The following is a 19,570-nucleotide window of genomic DNA, read 5'->3' as shown; positions in this document are numbered from 1 at the left end:
CTCTGTCGCCCAGGTTGGAGTACAGTGGCACAATCTTGGCTCATTGCAACTTCTGTCTCCTGGGTTGAAGACATTCTCCCGCCTCAGCCTCCCGAGTAGCTGGGACTTACAGGCATGTACCACCACGCCTGGGTAAATTGGTTTTTTTTTTTTGTATTTTTAGTAGAGACGGGGTTTTGCCATGTTGGCCAGGCTGGTCTCAAACTCCTGACCTCAAGTGATACACCCATCTTGGCCTCCCAAAGTATTGGGATTACACACATAAGAACTGCACCCGGCCCAATCATCTAAGCTATGTTTAAAAGCACATAGAGGATACAGTCTTCTCTTATCAGCATTACAAATAAATACAGAAAATGGTTGGTTATGATTTTCTTCTTATTCGCCAACTCACCTGCCACCCCAGAAGTCACATAGGTAATAAGATAAAAGTAGTTGTTTTGGCTGGGCACAGTGGCTCACGCCTGTAATCCCAGCACTTTGGGAGGCCAAGGAGGGCAGATCACTTGAGGCCAGGAGTTCAAGACCAGCCTGGCCAACATGGTGAAACCCGAGTGTCTCTACTAAAAATAGAAAAATTAGCCAGGCGTGGTGGTGTACACCTGTAATCCCAGCTACTCAGGAGGCTGAGGCAGGAGAATCGTTTGAACCTGGGAGGTGGAGGTTGCAGTGAGCCGAGATCATGTCACTGTACTACATTCTGGGAGAGAGAGCAGGGCTCTGTCTCCAAAAAAAAAAAAAAAAAAAAAAAGTGGCTGTTTTACAAATAGAATTGGTATGCTTTAAAATCTGTCAGTATCTATTATGTACCCTGGCAAATAGAGCATCTAAAAGGAAGAAATGCCAACGATCACTTTACTTCTCATTCAATTCCTCATTTAATGTTTTTTCATTCTTGCATATTCTACTTATACCTGAATTGATCTCTAGTAAACAGATTAGAGACAGAGCAAGGTTGGTAAAAAGAAGGTGGCAACACTTCTATAAATGAATAAGTGTGTCCCAGGACACTGCAGATCTTTAATTCAATTTAGTGTTTTTTCCTCAGATTGGCAGGTGTGTCTTGTGGTTGGATGCGGTCCAGTGGGTCCCTATTCTGCAATTCCGATGCAGTGGGAACATCATCACTGCACTGGTCCCCACCAGCAGCATATTCTCTGCCCTCTCCTGCTTAGCGGAAATGGAGTTAAGGGTAACACAAACTCAGGAGAGTCTAAAACCCATCAGTAAAACTTCAAGACTTACAGATACCACAATGGAAGCTGCAGATAACAGAGGTGGGTAAAGAAAGTGTAGTAAAAAAAGGAATCGGTTGAAATATGAAGGGAAAATAAAATAAACTTTTGATGAGACTTAAAAAATTTCCCTGAACAGGGCCGGGGGCAGTAGCTCACGCCTGTAATTCTAGCACTTTGGGAGGCTGAGGCTAGTGGATCACGAGGTCAAGAGATTGAGACCATCCTGGCCAACGTAGTGAAACCCAGTCTCTGCTAAAAATACAAAAAAATTAGCTGGATATGGTAGCACATGCCTGTAGTCCCAGCTACTCGGAAGGCTGAGGCAGGAAAATCACTTGAACTCGACAGGCAGAGGTTGCAGTGAGCCAAGATTGCATCACTGCACTCCAGCCTGGCGACAAAGTGAGACTCCGTCTCAAAAAAAAAAAAAAAAAAAAAAAAAAAAAATTTCCCTGGACATTCTGCAACACCTTTTAAATGTTGTGTTATATTTTGGTATTTGTGTGTGTGTGTGTGCTATTCCACTAACACTTTTCTTTTCTTTTTTTTTGAAATGGAGTCTCGCTCTGTCGCCCAGGCTGGGGTGCAGCGGTGCGAACCTGGCTCACTGCAACCTCCGCCTCCCAGGTTCAAGATATTCTCTGCCTGAGCCTCCTGAGTAGCAGGGATTACAGGTGCCCACCACCATGCCTGGCTAATTTTTTTGTATTTTTAGTAGAGACGGGGTTTCACAATCTTGGCCAGGCTGGTCTTGAACTCCTGACCTTGTGGTCCACCCACCTCAGCCTCCCAAAGTGCTGGGATTACAGGCATGAGCCATGGCACCTGACCAATACTTTTCTTTTCCTTCTTTAAATATATTATATTGCTTCACATAATAACTAGCTTAAAAATTAAGATTGTTTCATGAAGAGTGCTTTAGAGTCTGATTATAGCTCACATCCTGAACTACAGGTTGCAAAGGACATAATAAACTGCCATCCCTTTAAGTCACGGTCCATGTTAAACTACTCTGTAAGACTTACACTGTAAAACATGTGTTTCAAATGTTTGTTTCAGTCTAAAACACTTATGTTATACAGAAGATCCAGTCATCCAGATAGAGATTTAAATGAATACTATGTTCAAGGCATTGGTGAGCTATAAAGGTATACAAAGCTAAGTGCCTACTCTGAAGGAGTGGGAAATCTAATAAAGGCCATGAAGCAGCATGACTGGGGTCTGGAATGGCAATAAGAAACCACATTTGTGAAGCATATTCTATGTATGAGGCACTGTTCTAAGGGTTCTCGATGTATTAACTTATTTAATCCACCTGATAGACATATGAGGCACAGAGAGGTTATCTAACTTGTCTGGGGTCACACAGCTAGTAAGTGATGAAACAAGAATTTGAACTCAATTTATAACCAATATATATATTTCTTCCTCTACTTGACTACTTAATATGGGACCTTAGAAAGTTACTTCACCTTTCTGAGTCTCAGTTTTCTCACTGGTGAAATGGTTATTTCTTTTCTTTTCTTTCTTATTTTAGTAGAGATGGGGTTTCACCATGTTGGCCAGGCTGGTCTCGAACTCCCGACCTCAAATGATCCGCCCACCTCAGCCTCCCAAAGCGCTGGGTTTACAGGCGTGAGCCACCATGCCCAGCCTGAAACTGTTATTTCTGCCTCACAGAGTTCTCATTAGGATTCAAAGTTAGGCATGCTGATATAGAGAAACATTTACCCAACTTTTGCAGCTTTCCACAAGGTATACTACTACTGACAGGGGCCAATGGGTTCTGTAGTCAAATGACTGGGAAACAGCATGTCAGAGTCATGATACATAAATCTGTACCTAACTCCTGAGAATTCTTAAATGAAGGAATCTTTCTAACTCTGTTTAACCTGGTATGCCCACACTTATTTGATCCCAGAACCCTTTGTCTCACTGAACATCTAGTTATAACTTTAGCTCTGGAAGAGAAATTGGTAAATGCTGACAAGAAAAAGGCACGAAATCAAAGGACCCAATGGGTTCAAGTCTGGTTCAGCCAATTTTTAACTGCTTGCTATGGGCAACAGCTCCATTGCCTCTCCAAGTCTCTGCTTTCCCTCTCAGTTTTTGCCTAGACTACTTCAATAATTCCCTGGCTGACTCTCTTATCTTGGACCTCACCTCTCAGGGTCACCTTCTAAGCATCAGCTAATTATGTTCCATAGCACAGATACAGTAACGTGACCCCTTTTGCTTAAACACCTTTGTGATAATAGCTAAGAATAAGAGCAAACACTTACAGAATGCTTACTATGCCATGCATTATTCTACTCACTTGTTTAATTCTGAAAACATTCTGTGAAGTACCCACTGAGGCGTGGCTACTAGGTGGGGCAGTCAGCTTCCAGATTCCAAGTCCACTCTGCTGTCTCTTGAACTCCCCACAATTTCTCCAGGATATCGCCCTAATTCCTCAGGCCCTTCACAGTCTGACTTCAACCTTTCCTTTCCACCTCATCTTTATTCCCTACTTCTCATATATGAGTTTCTAGGACTGTGAGGCTGGCCTGTAGATGGCTGCCTTCAGTTCACAGGGCATTCTCCCTGTATATGAGTATCTGTGTCCAAACTTCCCCTTTTTATAAGGATGCCAGTTATATTGAGTTAGGGCCCATTCTAATTACCTCATTTTGACTTGATTAGCTCTATAAAGATCCTTTCTCCTAATAAGGTCACGTTGTGAGGTACTAGGGTGTTAGGACTTCAACACATGAATTTTGGGAGGATAAAATTCAATCCATAATACCTGCATACATAATAAAGCTAGTCTCTTTTCCATAAATTCATACAATCATGTAACAGTTACGTACTGAGTGCCTATTAATTACAATGTTGGTACTGTTCTGGGCCCTGCTAGGTAATTCTATACCCCACAAAGATGTGGGGTATAGAAGCTGGGTACAGTGGCGGGCACCTGTAATCCCAGCTACCTGGGAGGCTGAGGCAGGAGAACTGCTTGAACCTGGGAGGCAGTGGCTTCAGTGAGCCAAGACTGCGTCACTTCACTCCAGCCTGGGTGATAGAGCGAGACTCTGTCTCAGAAAAAAAAAAAAAAAAAAAAGGAAAAAGGTAACATTTGCTGTTGTTAACAGAGAAACCCTAAAATTTAAGTGGCTTAACAAATCAGTTTTTCTTCTCATACATATAGTCTGTATGCATGTTCCTGATGGGCAGGTGACTTTCCTTCAAGAGTGATTCAGGGACATAGGCAACTTGCATCTTGAATGGCTCACTTCCCAGATCATCTGCTTATGGAGTATTACAAATGCAACATTTTTATGGCCAGGAAATAGTAAATATCACTTCTACTCCTACTCTATTGGCTAGATCTCAGTCACATGGCCAGTCACTTGCTTGGGAAGCTGAGAAGTGTAGTCCAGCTGGGTACTCGAGAAGAAAAGAAAATGCGTTTGGCATACTTGTTTCAGTCTCTTCTACCAGTTAAGAAGGTCTGGGAAACTTCAGGAAATGAAAGTAGAGTGCAAATACGTTCAGTCTGTGGCCTGCTTTTAACTACTAGTTAGAAGAGAAGATTGAGTTAGTTCTTGATAAAACAACCAAGCAAGCAGAACTATCAGCCAAAATATTCACGTGAATTTCTGTAAACTTAATAATCATGAGAAAAATCTATACTTTTTAATATTATACATTATATATTGTAATAAACTATCTTTTGTACACAAAATAAAAATGTTATTACTAATAGAATGGGAAGTTGTAAACATTTTCTTGATTGTGGCTAGGGATAATTGTAAATTTAGTAATACTTTTTTGACTGGCTTTGCAACCAATTTTTAAAAAGTCAAGGTTAGTGGAATAAGCCTAAATAAAGCTCACAGTCTTGTTGGCAAAGGCTATGGTGAATGTTTATGGTACATTTTTATAAATGTGGCTTTCCTGCCCGATTTTCAAAATGTAGTTATTACATTTCAGTCTCAATTCTGCCTCTCCTGGCTGTTATTAGTTCACTAGACATCCACAGCACCAATTATATCCTTAGGCCAAACAAAAGAGATCACCTACCTCCCATTTGGTCCTTCAGGCAATTTACTCAGGTCCCATTGTCTGACATCAAAGTCAAGTTTATGAGAGAAAAAATACCAACAAGGTAAATCCCAGTAGTTTGGAGGTGAATTAAAAAGCTCTCAAATCAGTACTTCCCTCAAATGTTAAATAATTCACTGTGGCATTATAGATACAAGCCTCCAGCAAAAGTTACACTTGAACAATTAAGGAAGCAAGAGCTAAACAAATGACTTCAGGGGTAGAGAAACAAATTCATGGTTTCTCATAGTACTATACCAAATTACTTTTTCACATTAACAAGTGTGTAAAACACCCAAACACCCCAATGACTTACTAAATGAAGTTTGATTACAGAAAATAGCCTGGTTTTACATGCCAGGATTATTCCCTAAATGTAACTGTGGATTTTATACACTTGAGTATAAAGCCCATTTATGTTATTTGGAAAGGTTTCATGTTCACAGTGTACCCCTACTCTTTTCCAAATTTCTTTTAGTCAACTTGGTTGGATTACAATGACCATCTACCAACATGTTATGTGAAGGACCAAAAGCAATGAAATTGTTTCCTAAAGGCTAGATAAGAACTTAGAAACACAAGGTTGGATCACAGTGCACCATGTGCATACAGATTAATAGTTCCTGCTGAGTAGAAAGAGTATACACACTTTGAGATAAAAATGGGATTTCAATCCCAACTGTATCACTTTCTAGCTAAAATATTTCAGGTAAGTCTTAACCTGAGTATTAGTAATCTCTTCTGTAAAATGGGAATAATTTACTTATGTAACAAATATTTATTGAATATTTACTATGTACCAAGTAGTATTTTGCAAGGATTACTTTAGGATTAGAGATTAAAAAAATAGTAGGTGCTCACTATCTATATGTGTAGCTATCCAAATGTACAAGCAGATGACTAATAAGAAAGGGTCAAAGTCAGCAGTCTGAAAATCAATGGAATTCCTAAACAAAAACAGAGATACATGGGATACAAGGCAATGTGAGGTCCATTTGCTTTCCAGGGACTAACAGGTAATTAGTACTCATTCTAAATTTTTATATATTTTCTCTAGTTATCTCAACTAAACTTAGCCAAGAGTTTTCTACAAAATTTATAAGGTAAACTTTTTTTTTTTTTTTTGAGACAGGGTCTCATTCTGTTGCTCAGGCTGGAGTGCAATGGTGTGATCTTAGCTCACTGCAACCTCTGCCTCCAAGGCTCAAGGGATCCTTCCACCTCAGCTTCCTGAATGCCACCATGTGCCTGTAGTCTGGCTAATTTTTTATATTTTTTGTAGAGACGGGGTTTCTCCATGTTGCCCAGGCTGGTCTTGAACTCCTAGACTCACATTATCCATCTGCCTCAGCCTCCCAAAGTGCTGGGATTATGGGCATGAGCCACCAAGCCCTGCCTCTAAGGTAAACTTTTGAGCTCTATTTTAAGCAGGTTTTGGGGAAGGATGTAGATGTACTAAAGATGTGACAAAGAGTTTTCCATTTAAAAGTTGTTAAAGATATGCTTACAAGATGACTTTTTAAAAACATACTAATTTAATGCTAGTCTGATCTATAACTGAAATACATACATATTTTGAAATAGACTAGAAAGGTAGAATGGAATCAAGAAAAAAAAAAAACAACAATGAGGTTTGGAGGGAAGATGAGAACTACAGTTAGAGCTTCAACTCTCCTCATTACAAGCTGTGTCACCAGAAAAAGCCTCAAAATTTTTGAATCTGTTTTCTTGAGTAAAATAAGCTTAACAACTCTTACTATGGCATTATTATAAGAACCAAATGGAATAGCTGTCATAAAAATGCTTAGTAACCTAAAAGCACTAAACAAATATAAACCATTTCAGAGTGAATACATGATCACAAGATATCCCTTATAGTGAAGGGTATTTGTATGAATGAATGGTAAAAGGTTTACAAAAAATTATATTGGTTGGAGGAATGGGCATTTGCAGTCACAACAGTAATCTTTTTGCTTGTTGCTAATGAGGAAGGATCATTGAATTTCTGGCTGGCAAGCAACAGTAATCCCTAAATATTATGGAACAGAAAACATTTATGGACAAGACCACTAGAAATAAAATTTTTTTTAAAAATCTATTTTTAAAGTAAATCAACAAGGTCAATTAGCCATAAGTCAAAGTTCCTAGAAATGCTTCTTTTTGTGAGGAAAATTTCCTTATCACCTATATTGTTAGGGTGGTTTTAATTTCATATGCCAAAGTCTAACTGTTGATTGTTACATCTATATAGGCTTTTAATACAGTGCCAAGCATATTGCTAGAATTAAATAAAATTATTGCTGACATACTGTTACTAAAAATATATCCAGTGATTTTTTTAAACAAAACTGAAAATTTTATTTTATATGCAGCAAAAAATGAGTAATACATATTTACAAATTTGTTTTTCAATCTAAATGCATGAGATGTAAAAATTTTTATTCCAATAACCAGTAAAAAAGTAGACTATAGCTCTTAAAATGATAGCAGCATCAATCTTTGTACAATGAGGTACTATTTTATCTTATTTTATTTTGAGATAGAGTCTTGCTGTTACCCAGGCTGGAGTGCAGTGACACGATCACGGCTTACTGCAGGCTCAACCTCCCTGGCCTCAAGCAATCCTCCTGCTTTAGTCTCCTGAGTAACAGGGACTACAGGCACATGCCACCACAACTAGCTAATTTTTAAATTTTTTGTAGAGATGAGGTCTCACCTGTTGTCCAGGCTGGTCTCAAACTCTTGGCCTCAAGTGATCCATCAGCCTTGGCCTCCCAAAGTGCTAGAATTACAGGTGTGAGCCACTGTGCCTGGCCAACAAGGTATCATTTTGAGTAGATTTAAAAATCATAAATCCTGAACTAAGTGGCACAGAGGTCTCCACAGAGACACAATAATACATCATAACGTGAGGGAGAAGTGATGAACAGAAAATTTTAAATGCCCAAGGTAGAAATGAAAGTATTTCACACAAATGTGTGAAGAAATTTACCAGAGTTATGTGTAGAGTTGGCCAAGACTATCACTCACTACAAACAATAAAAATCCATTTTTAACCTTATAATATATTTTAATCTATCTTTGAATCAGAGAATGACAAAGAATGGTGATTTTTACTGACCTCTGTCCAGTAAAAGAAAACACGACGTAGAGAGCAATGTCAAAAGACTAAATTCTTCTTACCATGAGTAGATCCCACTGACCATGTCATAGTTCTGACATGAAGTGTTCACGCTGCTGGGCCCAGCTGCTTTAGAGATAAGGAGCACCACCAAGCCCCTCAACTGGAGGCTATTCCGGCTGTCATGTACAAGCCCCCTGACAACAAGTAAAGAAGGAAGAGCATTAATACACCCTCACAAGATCATCAGATAACTTAGAAAACTGCTACAAAGATGCCCACACTTCTAGAACTGGACAATGAGACTTTACTGAAAAGAAACAGGGTCAGGGAGGAAAATTAATGTGAGGATGCCATGAGTTCAGGAAACAACTAGAGAAATCTATGGCTGGGTGGTTGTTGTTGTATTTTTTGAGACAGGATTTTGCTCTGTCATCCAGGCTGAGTGCAGTGGCACAATCTCAACTCACTACAGCCTCGACCTCCTGGTCCTAAGCGATCCTCCCACCTCAGTCTCCCTAGTAGCTGGAACTATAGGCGTGTGCCACAATGCTCAGCTAATTAAAAAAAAACAGAGTCAGAGTCTTGCTATGTTACCCAGGCTGGTCTTGAACTCCTGGACACAAGCAATCCTTTGGGAGGCCTTAGCCTCCCACAGTGCTGGGATTACAGGCATGAGCCACCATGCCCAGCCCATGGCTAGTTTTAAAAGTGACAATCTCGCTGGTGGCAGTGGCTCACGTCTGTAATCCCAGTGCTTTGGGAGGCCAAGGTGATCAGATGAGTCTAGGAGCTTGAGATCAGCCCATACAAGATGGTGAAATCCCGTCTCAACAAAAAATAGAAAAATAAGCTGGGCGTGGTGGCATGTGCCTGTAATCTCAGCTATTCAGGAGGCTGACGAGGGAGAATCACTTGAGGCCAGAGTTGGGGGGGTGCTGAGGCTGCAGTGAGCCATGATGGCGCCACTGCACTCCAGGTGGGGAGACGGATTGAGACTCTGTTTAAAAAAAAAAAGTGACAATCTCACATTTGAGGCTTGCTCTCTCCTCTGTCTGGTTCTCCCCACTGTCTATACCCTATCTCACAATCTTAATCATTTGCTCTGGTAACAAGAAGAACCCATAGTTTTAAACTGTTTGTGACAGTTGACAGAAAATGACATATAAATCACATTGCTTGGATGAAGTGATACTATTTGGTGATGGTGGTGGTAAACAGGAGTAGTAAAAAATGATTTGTTTTCACAGGTAGAGAAGAAGCTCAGAGAAAGAAAGGATTAAACCAAATTCAAAAGACTCAGAAATTTATTTGATAAGTAAATGAAAGTGAATGCCATCAGCAAAAATGTTGCCATTTCTTATTACTTACAAGCATTATAATTCTAGGCAACAACAAGGCTTTAACCTAGAATGTGGCATATCATTTGCCATGAGGACTGAACTTTTATAATTTCTGCTATACCTGAGGCTAGAAATACTTCCCAGGAATACATTTTCTTTTTAAAGTATTACAAATGGTTGCCATACAAGAACTAAATGGCATCATTTTAAAAAATTAGAAAACTATGGGCAATATATTACAGTAAAGTCATATTCAGAACAATGCTCATGAACACTAATCAAATAGATTACAGCATACATAAATAATATACAAGTACAGTTCTTGAATGTTGTAGAAAATATTAAAAATTAGTGTTATAATATTTGACTGAATGATCAAGGCTTCCTTGTTGAGTTTTTGAACAAAGAATCAATTTAAATTAATTAAGGTAACATAACCAAAAATAATGAGTTAGTCCATTACTTAAGAAAAATCTTGGTTGGGTACGGTGGCTCATGCTTGTAATCCCAACACTCTGGGGGGCTGAGGGGGTGGATCACCTGAGGTCAGGGGTTCGAGACCAGCCCGGCCAACATGGCAAAACCCCATCTCTACTAAAAATACAAAAATTAGCCAGGCGTGGTGGCGGGCACCTGTAATCTCAGCTACTCAGGGGGCTGAGGCAGGAGAATTATTTGAATCCAGGAGGTGGAGGTTGCAGTAAATTGAGATTGAGCCACTGCACTCCCAGTTTGGGTGACTCTGTCTCCAAAAAAAAAAAAAAAGAAAAGAAAAGAAAAAGGAAAATCTTTGCCCCTCCAGCCTCCCAACAGAAATTTTTAAAAGGGCCCCCTTTTTCCTTTCATTAGTTTCAAAATAAGACAAATCATTAGGTTCTCTGCAAAGTAACAGCTATAGCTTTCTCTGCTTATATTTTGTCCTTAACCAAGTAGGCAATCTTCAGCAAGTTAAAAGAGTTTTAACTGATTTTTTAAAAGAAATTCTAATTTCCTAGGAAAAGGAAGTTAAAGTAATACAGTTACATCACAACAGAAACAAATAATCATCAGAAATGTCCCAAACTCTTTACTGTCATGTAACAATTTGCTTAAATCCTACGAACCTGAAGTTTAGGGAGGTTGGGAGGCATCCTATTATGGAACACGAAAATGTAAAAGAAGAGCTTTTAAAATTTTTTTTTGCTAGAATTACAACTTTTAACTTAGGCCACTAGATTCTTATTTATGTATTACCTACAGTGAATCTTTATTCTTCCTTTCTTTTATAATAAAGAGAATGTCTGAATTGGCTTTCAATTCTAGAAAAGGAAGAGAAAGAGGTGTGTGTGTGTGTGTGTGTGTGTTCGGGGCTGGGCCTGGTCAGGGATTAAGGATATGATACAGCAAGAACTCTAAGAGGCAAACCTTGAGACAAGTCTGACCAAATTACACAGATTTAACAGCCCTGACAACAGTTTTAACAATATCTTCAAACTTCTTAGAAACAGGACCTTTCACATACAACACACACACAAACTAATAATAATAATAGCAGTAGCAAACACGTATATTGTGCTTTATATATTGCTTTCTATATGTCAGGAACTGTTCTACATGTTTTACTATATATTAACTAAATTAATTCACAACTCTAAGAGGAGGGTACTACAATTATCCTGATTTTACAGATGGGGAATGAGGCACACAGAGAAATCAAGTAACTTGTCTAAGGTACCATACCTGGTAGGTGACAGAACCATGAGAGAGCCAGGATTTGATCCCAGGCCAACAGGCTCTAGAGTCTACATACACTTTTAAACATTATGCTATGTAGTGATGCTCCATCTGCTTCCTTTGTACAAAACCATTTGCTACATCAAATTAGAACAGTTGGCTTTAGAACCTGACAAGCCTAGGTCTGAAAAAGTCTTCTGTTATTCACTAGCCGTGTGTGTGACTCTAAGGCTATGACCTCTTGTATAAAATGAAGGTAACGATGTCTACTTTTCATAGTCATTGTATGGAAGAGATAACATAGGCCAAAGTACATAACACTGTGGAAGTACACGGTCGGTGATCAAGTAATCAGTAAATTACATTCTCTTTCCTTGTTACTTTTTTGTGATCTATTTTTTCTCAACTCTTACATTTTCTTTCTTCTACTCTCTTTCTCCTTGTAACTCTCAAAAAGTCTTCCCCACTCTACTAGCATATATAATCTCCTATGTTATTTACTTTTCTACCTCCCCAAATAACAAAAGTTAAGGAATTCTTCCCACCCCCCCAATCATTATTATCCTTATCTCAATGATAATAATGAAACACCCCTTTCAGAATGCATTACTGAAAAGGTCAGGAAAAGCAGCTGTAATGAACTGGGTGACAAAAATTAAGAGAACATTCAGAAAAGCACACCTTCTGACCATTAATTTTCACATAAGTCAGTGGTTTAACAATCTGGAGGACAGACTAACAGCTTGAGTAAATTAAATAACTATTTCCAAAACACCATTTCTTTAAATTCACTTCATTAATATTCCTAAAAAAAAGTACTAAAATAAGTGGATAATGCCTACACTCAAAATTTAGCTCATAACCAAAAGAGAATACAAAATCTTGCTTCTGAGCAAAAAAACAAAAACAAACAAAAAAACATGGAATTCTAAACTTACAGAGATAATATGTTTAAAGTAGCACAGGTCGTATTTCATCTGGAACACTAATTTTTTCTCAGTGCTTCTCTTAAGGGACCCTGACAAGCTATAGCATAACCAGAAAATAGTGAAATCACATGCCACCACATCTATGAATGCCAGCTTAGAACACGGTAAAGTTGGTGTTCTCGAACTTATTCAGTCAAAAGTGTACTGAATGCTCACTACACGTCAGGCTTGGTGCTAAACAGACAGTGGAGAATATGATGAGGAGCACTGTTAAGACGTGGCCTCTCTTCTTGTGGATAGCAGTGTGGATTTAAAAATCACAATAAAATGTGGCACGAATTGTTTTAGGGGAAGAATAAGGGCTGTGGGAGTACATAGAAGAAGCAACTAACACAATTCAGGGGATGTCAAAGAGACTTCCACAAGATCTAAAGGATGAGACAGAAGTAGCCAGGGGATCTGGGGCAGGGGTGAAAGTGTTCTGAAGAGAGAAGCAGTTATGTGTGGAGGTCTGAAGGAAAGAGAGGAGGACACAGTTGTTTCTAGAGCCAATGTGGCAGGAACACAGTACGTAAAGGAAGAACTGAGGGAAATAAATCTGGACAGGCACAGGAGAGTTGTCTGTTTTTTTAAAAGGGTTCCCTATGGAGAGGAGATAGATCTACTAAGTATTAATTTTTTTTTTCTTTTAGAGACAGGGTCTTGCTGTATTGACCAGGCTACTTTTGAACTTTGGCCTCAAGTCATCTTCCAGCCTGGCCTCCCAAAGTGCTGGGATTACAGGGGTGAACCACCGAGCCAGGCAGTAAGTATTACTTTAGAGACTGATGCTAATGGACAGAAACTATAGCAGGCCAATTTTGGTGCAAAATAAAGAAATAAAAACAGAGCAACCTCTGGTAATGCTGAGCTACTTGTTACTAGAGATGTCTAAGAAGCTGCACAGACTCTGACATAACACATTAGAGAGAAGCCTGGAATATGTGACATCTGAGGTTGTTTTCTTACTCTGTGATTCTATATAGCCTCACTTTACTACATTTAATTATCTAATACTCCACAATATATACAAAAATCGAAAAAGCCTTGTCATTAAAGTGTCATAAATGAAAGCAATATTTGGTATTTTATCATCTTTATCATTAAAGTTCTACAGAATTGGGCTTTTTAAGCTAATGAACAAAAACATCATTCATTTATTCATTCATTCACTCAATTAATAAGACTGGACACCTTCTATGCATCAAATATTGTGCTAGGCTTGGATGCAATGGTGAGCAAAACCAGGTGTGGAGCTTGCAGAGCTTACGGTCTAATGGAAGAGACCGGTAATAACAAACGAATCATGAGGAACTGTAAAACTACTCCGGTAATAGATGCTACAAGGGAAAAAGAGCAAGAGTGCCATGAGAGCTTAGAATAGGGAAAATAACTTTGCAGGAAAATCAGTCTTCCTTGAGGAAGTGATGACTGAGTTGATACCCAAAGCAAGAAAAGGGGGTGTGGGAAGGAAACAGGTAAGGGAGGTATATTTGCAGCACAAGGAGGGGCATATGCAAGGCTGAGAGCATTGTATGAAATGAAACTGGTGGCAGGCAGGAACTAGACCACCCAGGATGAACAGGCCATAAGAGGTTTGCTCTTTATCCAAAGAGCAATGCAAAGGCGCTGCGGCATTTTATTAAGCAGCCAGTGACATAATCAGATATTTTAGAAAACGAAACGAAACAAAATCATTTATCATCAGTGTAGAAAATGACTTGTGTAGACAAGAGAGGAGGAAACCAAGGGAGTATGAGGAACCCAGTTAGGAGGCTTTTGTAATAGTCAATAATAAAAAAAAGAAGGTAGCTTGATGGACAAACTAGAGATGTACCAAACCTAAAATAATATTTTGATTCAACTCAAAAAGATGTTGCATACCACATAGTCCTGGAAAATTAGCTAATATAGGCATATCACTAATTTTAAATAATATTACTCTAAATATGTTTGTAAGGTGAATTTTAGTTTGGGAGACCTTGGCCTCCTTTAAAGTTCCTCTCTAGATCTATCACAGATGAAGAGTAAACACTAATAACACTAACATTCTAAAAGCTAAACAATTTCATGGAAATAAGGATTTTGGAGGTAAAACTTTGGGCAAGTCAGCTCTGTCTTCTCACACTGTACTTTAGATGGCTGACTGCAGTACTGCATCATATCCTTCCACAGCTACTAACAAATTTATCTTCCTTCATCCAATCCTGTATCTCAGATCCTCAGATCACCACTATGGCACTTTTCTATTTATCCTCTTAAATTCCACTTCAACACATATGAAGGGTATACAAAGAAATGAGAGCTGTAAGAAAAGAGCTATAATAGTAGATTCAAAACATGGTTAAATTGAATAATACAAGGAACAGATAACAAAGAAAAAAAATCAGTGCACAGTTAGTTGCTAGAGGTGTCCCTCACAGTAGAGGCAGCATTCAGATTGAGCTGAAAGATGGTCAAATTTCCCTAAGTAGGGAACAGAAGCAGGAGAGGGGATGGGAATGGAGTCATGGGAATAGAAAGAAGGGTATTTTAGGAGAAAGAAATAGATAAGCAGGGACAAGAAGGTGGAAGAACACAGAACCAGTTCAGGAGCTGTGGGGCTACCAATTTGGGCAATGTGTGAAGGAAAACAAGTCCAGGAAAACAGACAACCTAGAGAGTGAAGGGCCTTGAAAGTCAGGTTTAGAGTCTGGACTTAATTCTGCAGGAAATCTGGAGGCATAAGTGGTTTGTCTGCAAGGGAGAAATGTAATTAGAGCTAAAGACTAAAACTGTTACTCTGAGCCTAATCCTGTTACTCTGGCAGGCGCTATGTTTCGTACAGTGGAAAGGAGAAGGAAGATTAGTTAGGAGAAGCCTCTTCCAGTAGTCCAGGTGGGAGATAATGAGGGCCTAAATGAGGGTAGTGGCAATAGTGATGGGGAAGAAAAGCTGAATGATGGCAATAGCATGGAGGTGGAAAAGGCTAGTGTGGCCAACTGATGGGATGAGTAAGACATTGGGGAGGGATCAGAAAGCAAAGGAAAGGTAAGGGATGAATGTAAGATTCCAACCTGTTTGCTGGAGGTGATAATGCTACCGTTAGTAGGGATTGGAAAGAAGAAGGAGAACTAATGAGGAATGAATGAGTTCAGTTTTGGACATGTTAACTTTGAATGCAAGAAGGAATTCCAGATGGAGATGCCCAGCAGGCAGCTGGAAATGCTGTGCCTATAGAGTTGGGAAGCATCTTCATAGAAGTGATGGCTAAAGCAGTAGGAACTGATAGATGAGTTTTTAGGGGAAAGAGAAAAGAAAAGAAGGGAAAAGAAAAGAAGGGAAGGGACGGGAATCTTGGAGAATTCCTACACTTAAAGGAATGAGATAAGTAACCAACATGAAGAAATACATTCTATCTACAAACAAATAAAAGGTCTCCACAGACATGGATAATGAAGTATGTATACACATACACAATGGAGGCAGAGAACTACAACAGTACAATGCACAGAAACCAGCGCCAGTAGTTGTAAGCTTCTTCCATGGGCTTTTATGGACTTACTATAAACCTCTAGTTTGGCACTTAACATACTGAGTAATAAAAATGGTAACAATATAACAACAACGATAACATACTATAATGCCAGGCATCTGCTGTTTTACATGCATATGCTCTAATTCTCACAAAAACCATGCAAGGTAACTAGTAATATCCCTTTACAAATGAGGAAAATTAGCATGGAGGCTCAAAAAAGTTTAATAATTACTACTCACAATAGTCAATTAGTAACGGAGGTGCCAAGATTTAAACATAATTGGACTGCAATGCACAGAGTTGCTTATGCTTTGAGGCCTTGGTATTTAATTATTTGTTCATAGGACTTCCCGGCAAGGTTGTGAGACCCTTGAAGGCACTCAGTCCTCTTTGGACGCCCTGCACCCAGCAGAGTAACTGATACAGAATAGTTCTAAAAAAAAATTAAAGATGAGACAATGAATAGCTTCAAGGAGTAGGCCAGCCAACTCTCCGTCTTACACATCTCCCCAAAACAGACCTACTACTATTCTCAACTTTCCTCATTTCTCCTCCTGTTATCAATGAATTTGCCACATCCAACCATTCAGCTCTGACTGATGGTTCCTCTTCCTCTTGAGTTCCTTTTCCTAAATTGTACTAAGTTCTTTAAAAGTGACAGGCACACACAAGAAAAGCCCCAACACATTCTAAAAAACATGCTGAGATTTGTTATTCTGATGTTGTATTTTAAAAATTACTGTATATAAAAAGTATGCCATATCAAAGGGTCTATTTAAGTTTTAGAGAAAACTCAACATATTAAATATATATTTAATATAAATATTTATGTGTTTTGTTTCTTCATTTAGGAGAACTGACTGAATTCACTGCTGCATCAGTGCCTGTGAAAGAAAGCTACCCTCACTCTGAACAGAAGATAAGGGTATTTCCAGACAGAGAGTTGAGGTGGAAAGACAGAATTGGGGCATAAAAGAAAAATTTTGAGATTTATGAATAAGAGTTCAAAATTCTAACTTCTATCAGCAATCCAAATTATAATTTTTTCATAAATTTATAATCAAATACTAAGGAAACAACTTCACCACCACCAAGGGACCATCATCCTTGAGTAAGTTCAACATACCCCAAAGTAAAACTGAGTAGGAAGAATCACCTTGAGGGCAAGGAACCCCTTTCAATGTTAAAACCTAGAGATATAGAGTGAGTGGTACGATTTTTTTTTTTTTTTTAAATTTATTTTCTTTTTTAATGGAGATGGCAATGTTGCCCAGGCTGGTCTCAAACTCCTGGGCTTAAGTGATCCTCCTGCCTTGGCCTTCCAAAGTGCTGGGATTACAGGTATGAGTCACGACACCCGGCATTACTATTTTATTACCCCACTTTCCATAAATGCAGTTCCAATAAGTCTATTCAGAAAATGTAAGCACAAAAGATGGATGTCAAATTCTAACATACATGAAGCAGGTTGATTGATAAGATTCCTATTAATGCTTATGACTGTGACCTCTAGTTAAATTTGTTATTTAAATTTAGATACAGACAACTGAAACAAAAGAATTGACTATAATATGCACAGTTTCTGCCAAAGAATTAAAGGAATACTCTAATCTTTTCTATTCCTTTTTAAAATGCTGACTGCAACCTGCTAAACTGATTTGTGACCCACTAATAAGGGACAACTGTAGTTTTTTTGAAAAAGTGTTTTAAGTTACAGTATATGATATATTAGTTAAAAGAACTGAAAACATAATGTAAAAATAAACAAGAATAGAATCATCACTTTTTAAAAGCAGAAAATCTGTCCATACACTAGCACAAATTTAGTGTTGCAACAAAACATTAACATTTATTTAATGACATGGGAAAATACTAAAAAATGTTAAATAAAAGAATACAAAATTGTATACATCATATGATCTCAATTATGTTTCAAAATATGCACACATATATACATATAAATGAGGCCAAAGACAAAAACTAGAAATAAATACGGCAAAAGGTTAACATTTTAAACCTGGTGTCATTGTATAGGTGTTCAGTACACAAAGTATTCCTGCATTTTTCCGTGTGCTTGAAATGGTGTTTAAAAATGAAAACAAAAACAGGATAAGAAGAAAATACTACCAAATGGTAACAAGTGTTATCCAACAAATTTCTTGATTAAGGGTGACCTATTTCTTAAGTTGCACACAAGAGCACAGATCTCTTTTTAAGACTGGAGAAAAAAAAAAAAAACACTGTATTTTAAAAACAACAGAATTCTAAGAAGACAAATGACTTAGTATATTGTGTTTCTAACTTGAAGAAAAAAAATTAAGTGACATTTAATGAACTCCAGAGCTCTATGGTATAGGAACCCTTTTGGGTATTAATACTTCACTTTTAATTTCTCTAACATTTAGACACAGGGTCAAAGTTTAAATGGTATCAATGAAATGATGTTAAAAACATAAATATAGTTAGCAATTTGATGACAGTAATATTACTCAGTTATAAAAGAAAAAAATTAACACTCATGAAAATTGTTTTTTTAAAGCATTGTAATTTTAGAGAGACTAAAAACAGTCTGCATGTCATAGATTTTTATATAAAATTAGCAGAAGAATTAGCAGAAGGTTAATTTCCATGGACAAAATGACCCAAAATGTATTATTACTGCCATATCTATTCTAAGACTAAACTGTCCCAGACTTGAAACAACTTTAGGGCCTGAGGTGACCAGCCTTTAGAATCCAGGAGCTGTGGCAGTCATTAACATGGCTCAAGGGCCACACACGCATCCCACCTGCATTAAATCCTCGGGGGACAGCAGGGCCAAGGAACTGCCTCACCAAAGCCCTCCCAAAGCTGCAATTAGGCTTGATGAGCATGTGGCAGAAGACAGGTGCCTGGAAGAAAAGGAAGGAAGAGAGAAGAGAAAGTAGAATGGGGGTAGGGTGCAGGGGTTGTTGAGCAGAGAGGAAATCAAGCTAGGAGCTTTTCAGAAATGGTTACTGACCACCAGTTCTATACTGAAATAGAACTGAAATTAAAAAGAAGTATAAAATGTCATGAACAATCACGTTTGCGGCAAGATGTGGCTAGTCACCCTGGAATTAAATATACCACTGGAAAAACAACAACAAAGATTTCCCCACTGAAATGATAACTAAAGATTTAAAAATAGAAATGGAATAAAATAAGGCCATTTAAAAAGTAATATTTAGTCACACTGAAAACTCTCAAAATGATCTCATACAATAATTTTTACATCTAGGCCCCTTTGGTTCACATTTTAAAAATCAACTTAGTGTTGAAGCAAGGGGGTAAAAAAACTGAGTGCAGGAATACAGGCATCATTACACCACATAGCACACAAGACTCACACCACCACTCAAGCAGTGACACTGGCTAAGAGCTAATGTGCTGTGAATTACACCTCCCACTACCACAGTCCGTCTGTGCAGAGAATAAATCAACCGAACATGAATGAGTATTCCCTTAGCACTCAGTGCTTTCCTCAACTTGCAGTTCCAGTTTCAATAGAATCTGCCATTCAAATGCAAGAGAACTGCTCACTTTAAAAGTCTATAATTTTTTAT

The 19,570-nt window shown here is 38.3% G+C and overlaps 1 protein-coding gene across 7 annotated transcripts in view; it reads right to left on the bottom strand.

The window, feature by feature from the left end:
• PDSS2 (decaprenyl diphosphate synthase subunit 2) overlaps window positions 1–19,570 on the bottom strand; it is a 297,668-nt gene that overhangs the window by 173,151 nt on the left and 104,947 nt on the right. For 5 of the 7 annotated variants that reach the window (XM_005552232.5, XM_045391303.3, XM_074037382.1 and 2 more), the window contains exon 2: window positions 8,508–8,642. The exons of the other annotated variants lie outside the window; for them this stretch is intronic. In XM_005552232.5, the coding sequence (XP_005552289.2) occupies window positions 8,508–8,642 (135 nt within the window). The remainder of the gene's footprint in view (window positions 1–8,507; window positions 8,643–19,570) is intronic. 7 annotated transcript variants of the gene reach the window in all.

The sequence above is a fragment of the Macaca fascicularis genome, chromosome 4 (genome assembly GCF_037993035.2).
Source record: "Macaca fascicularis isolate 582-1 chromosome 4, T2T-MFA8v1.1".
Taxonomy (NCBI): domain Eukaryota; kingdom Metazoa; phylum Chordata; class Mammalia; order Primates; family Cercopithecidae; genus Macaca; species Macaca fascicularis.
Note: the sequence above shows the minus strand (reverse complement) of the source record. Positions and strands in the feature narration are given on the sequence as shown.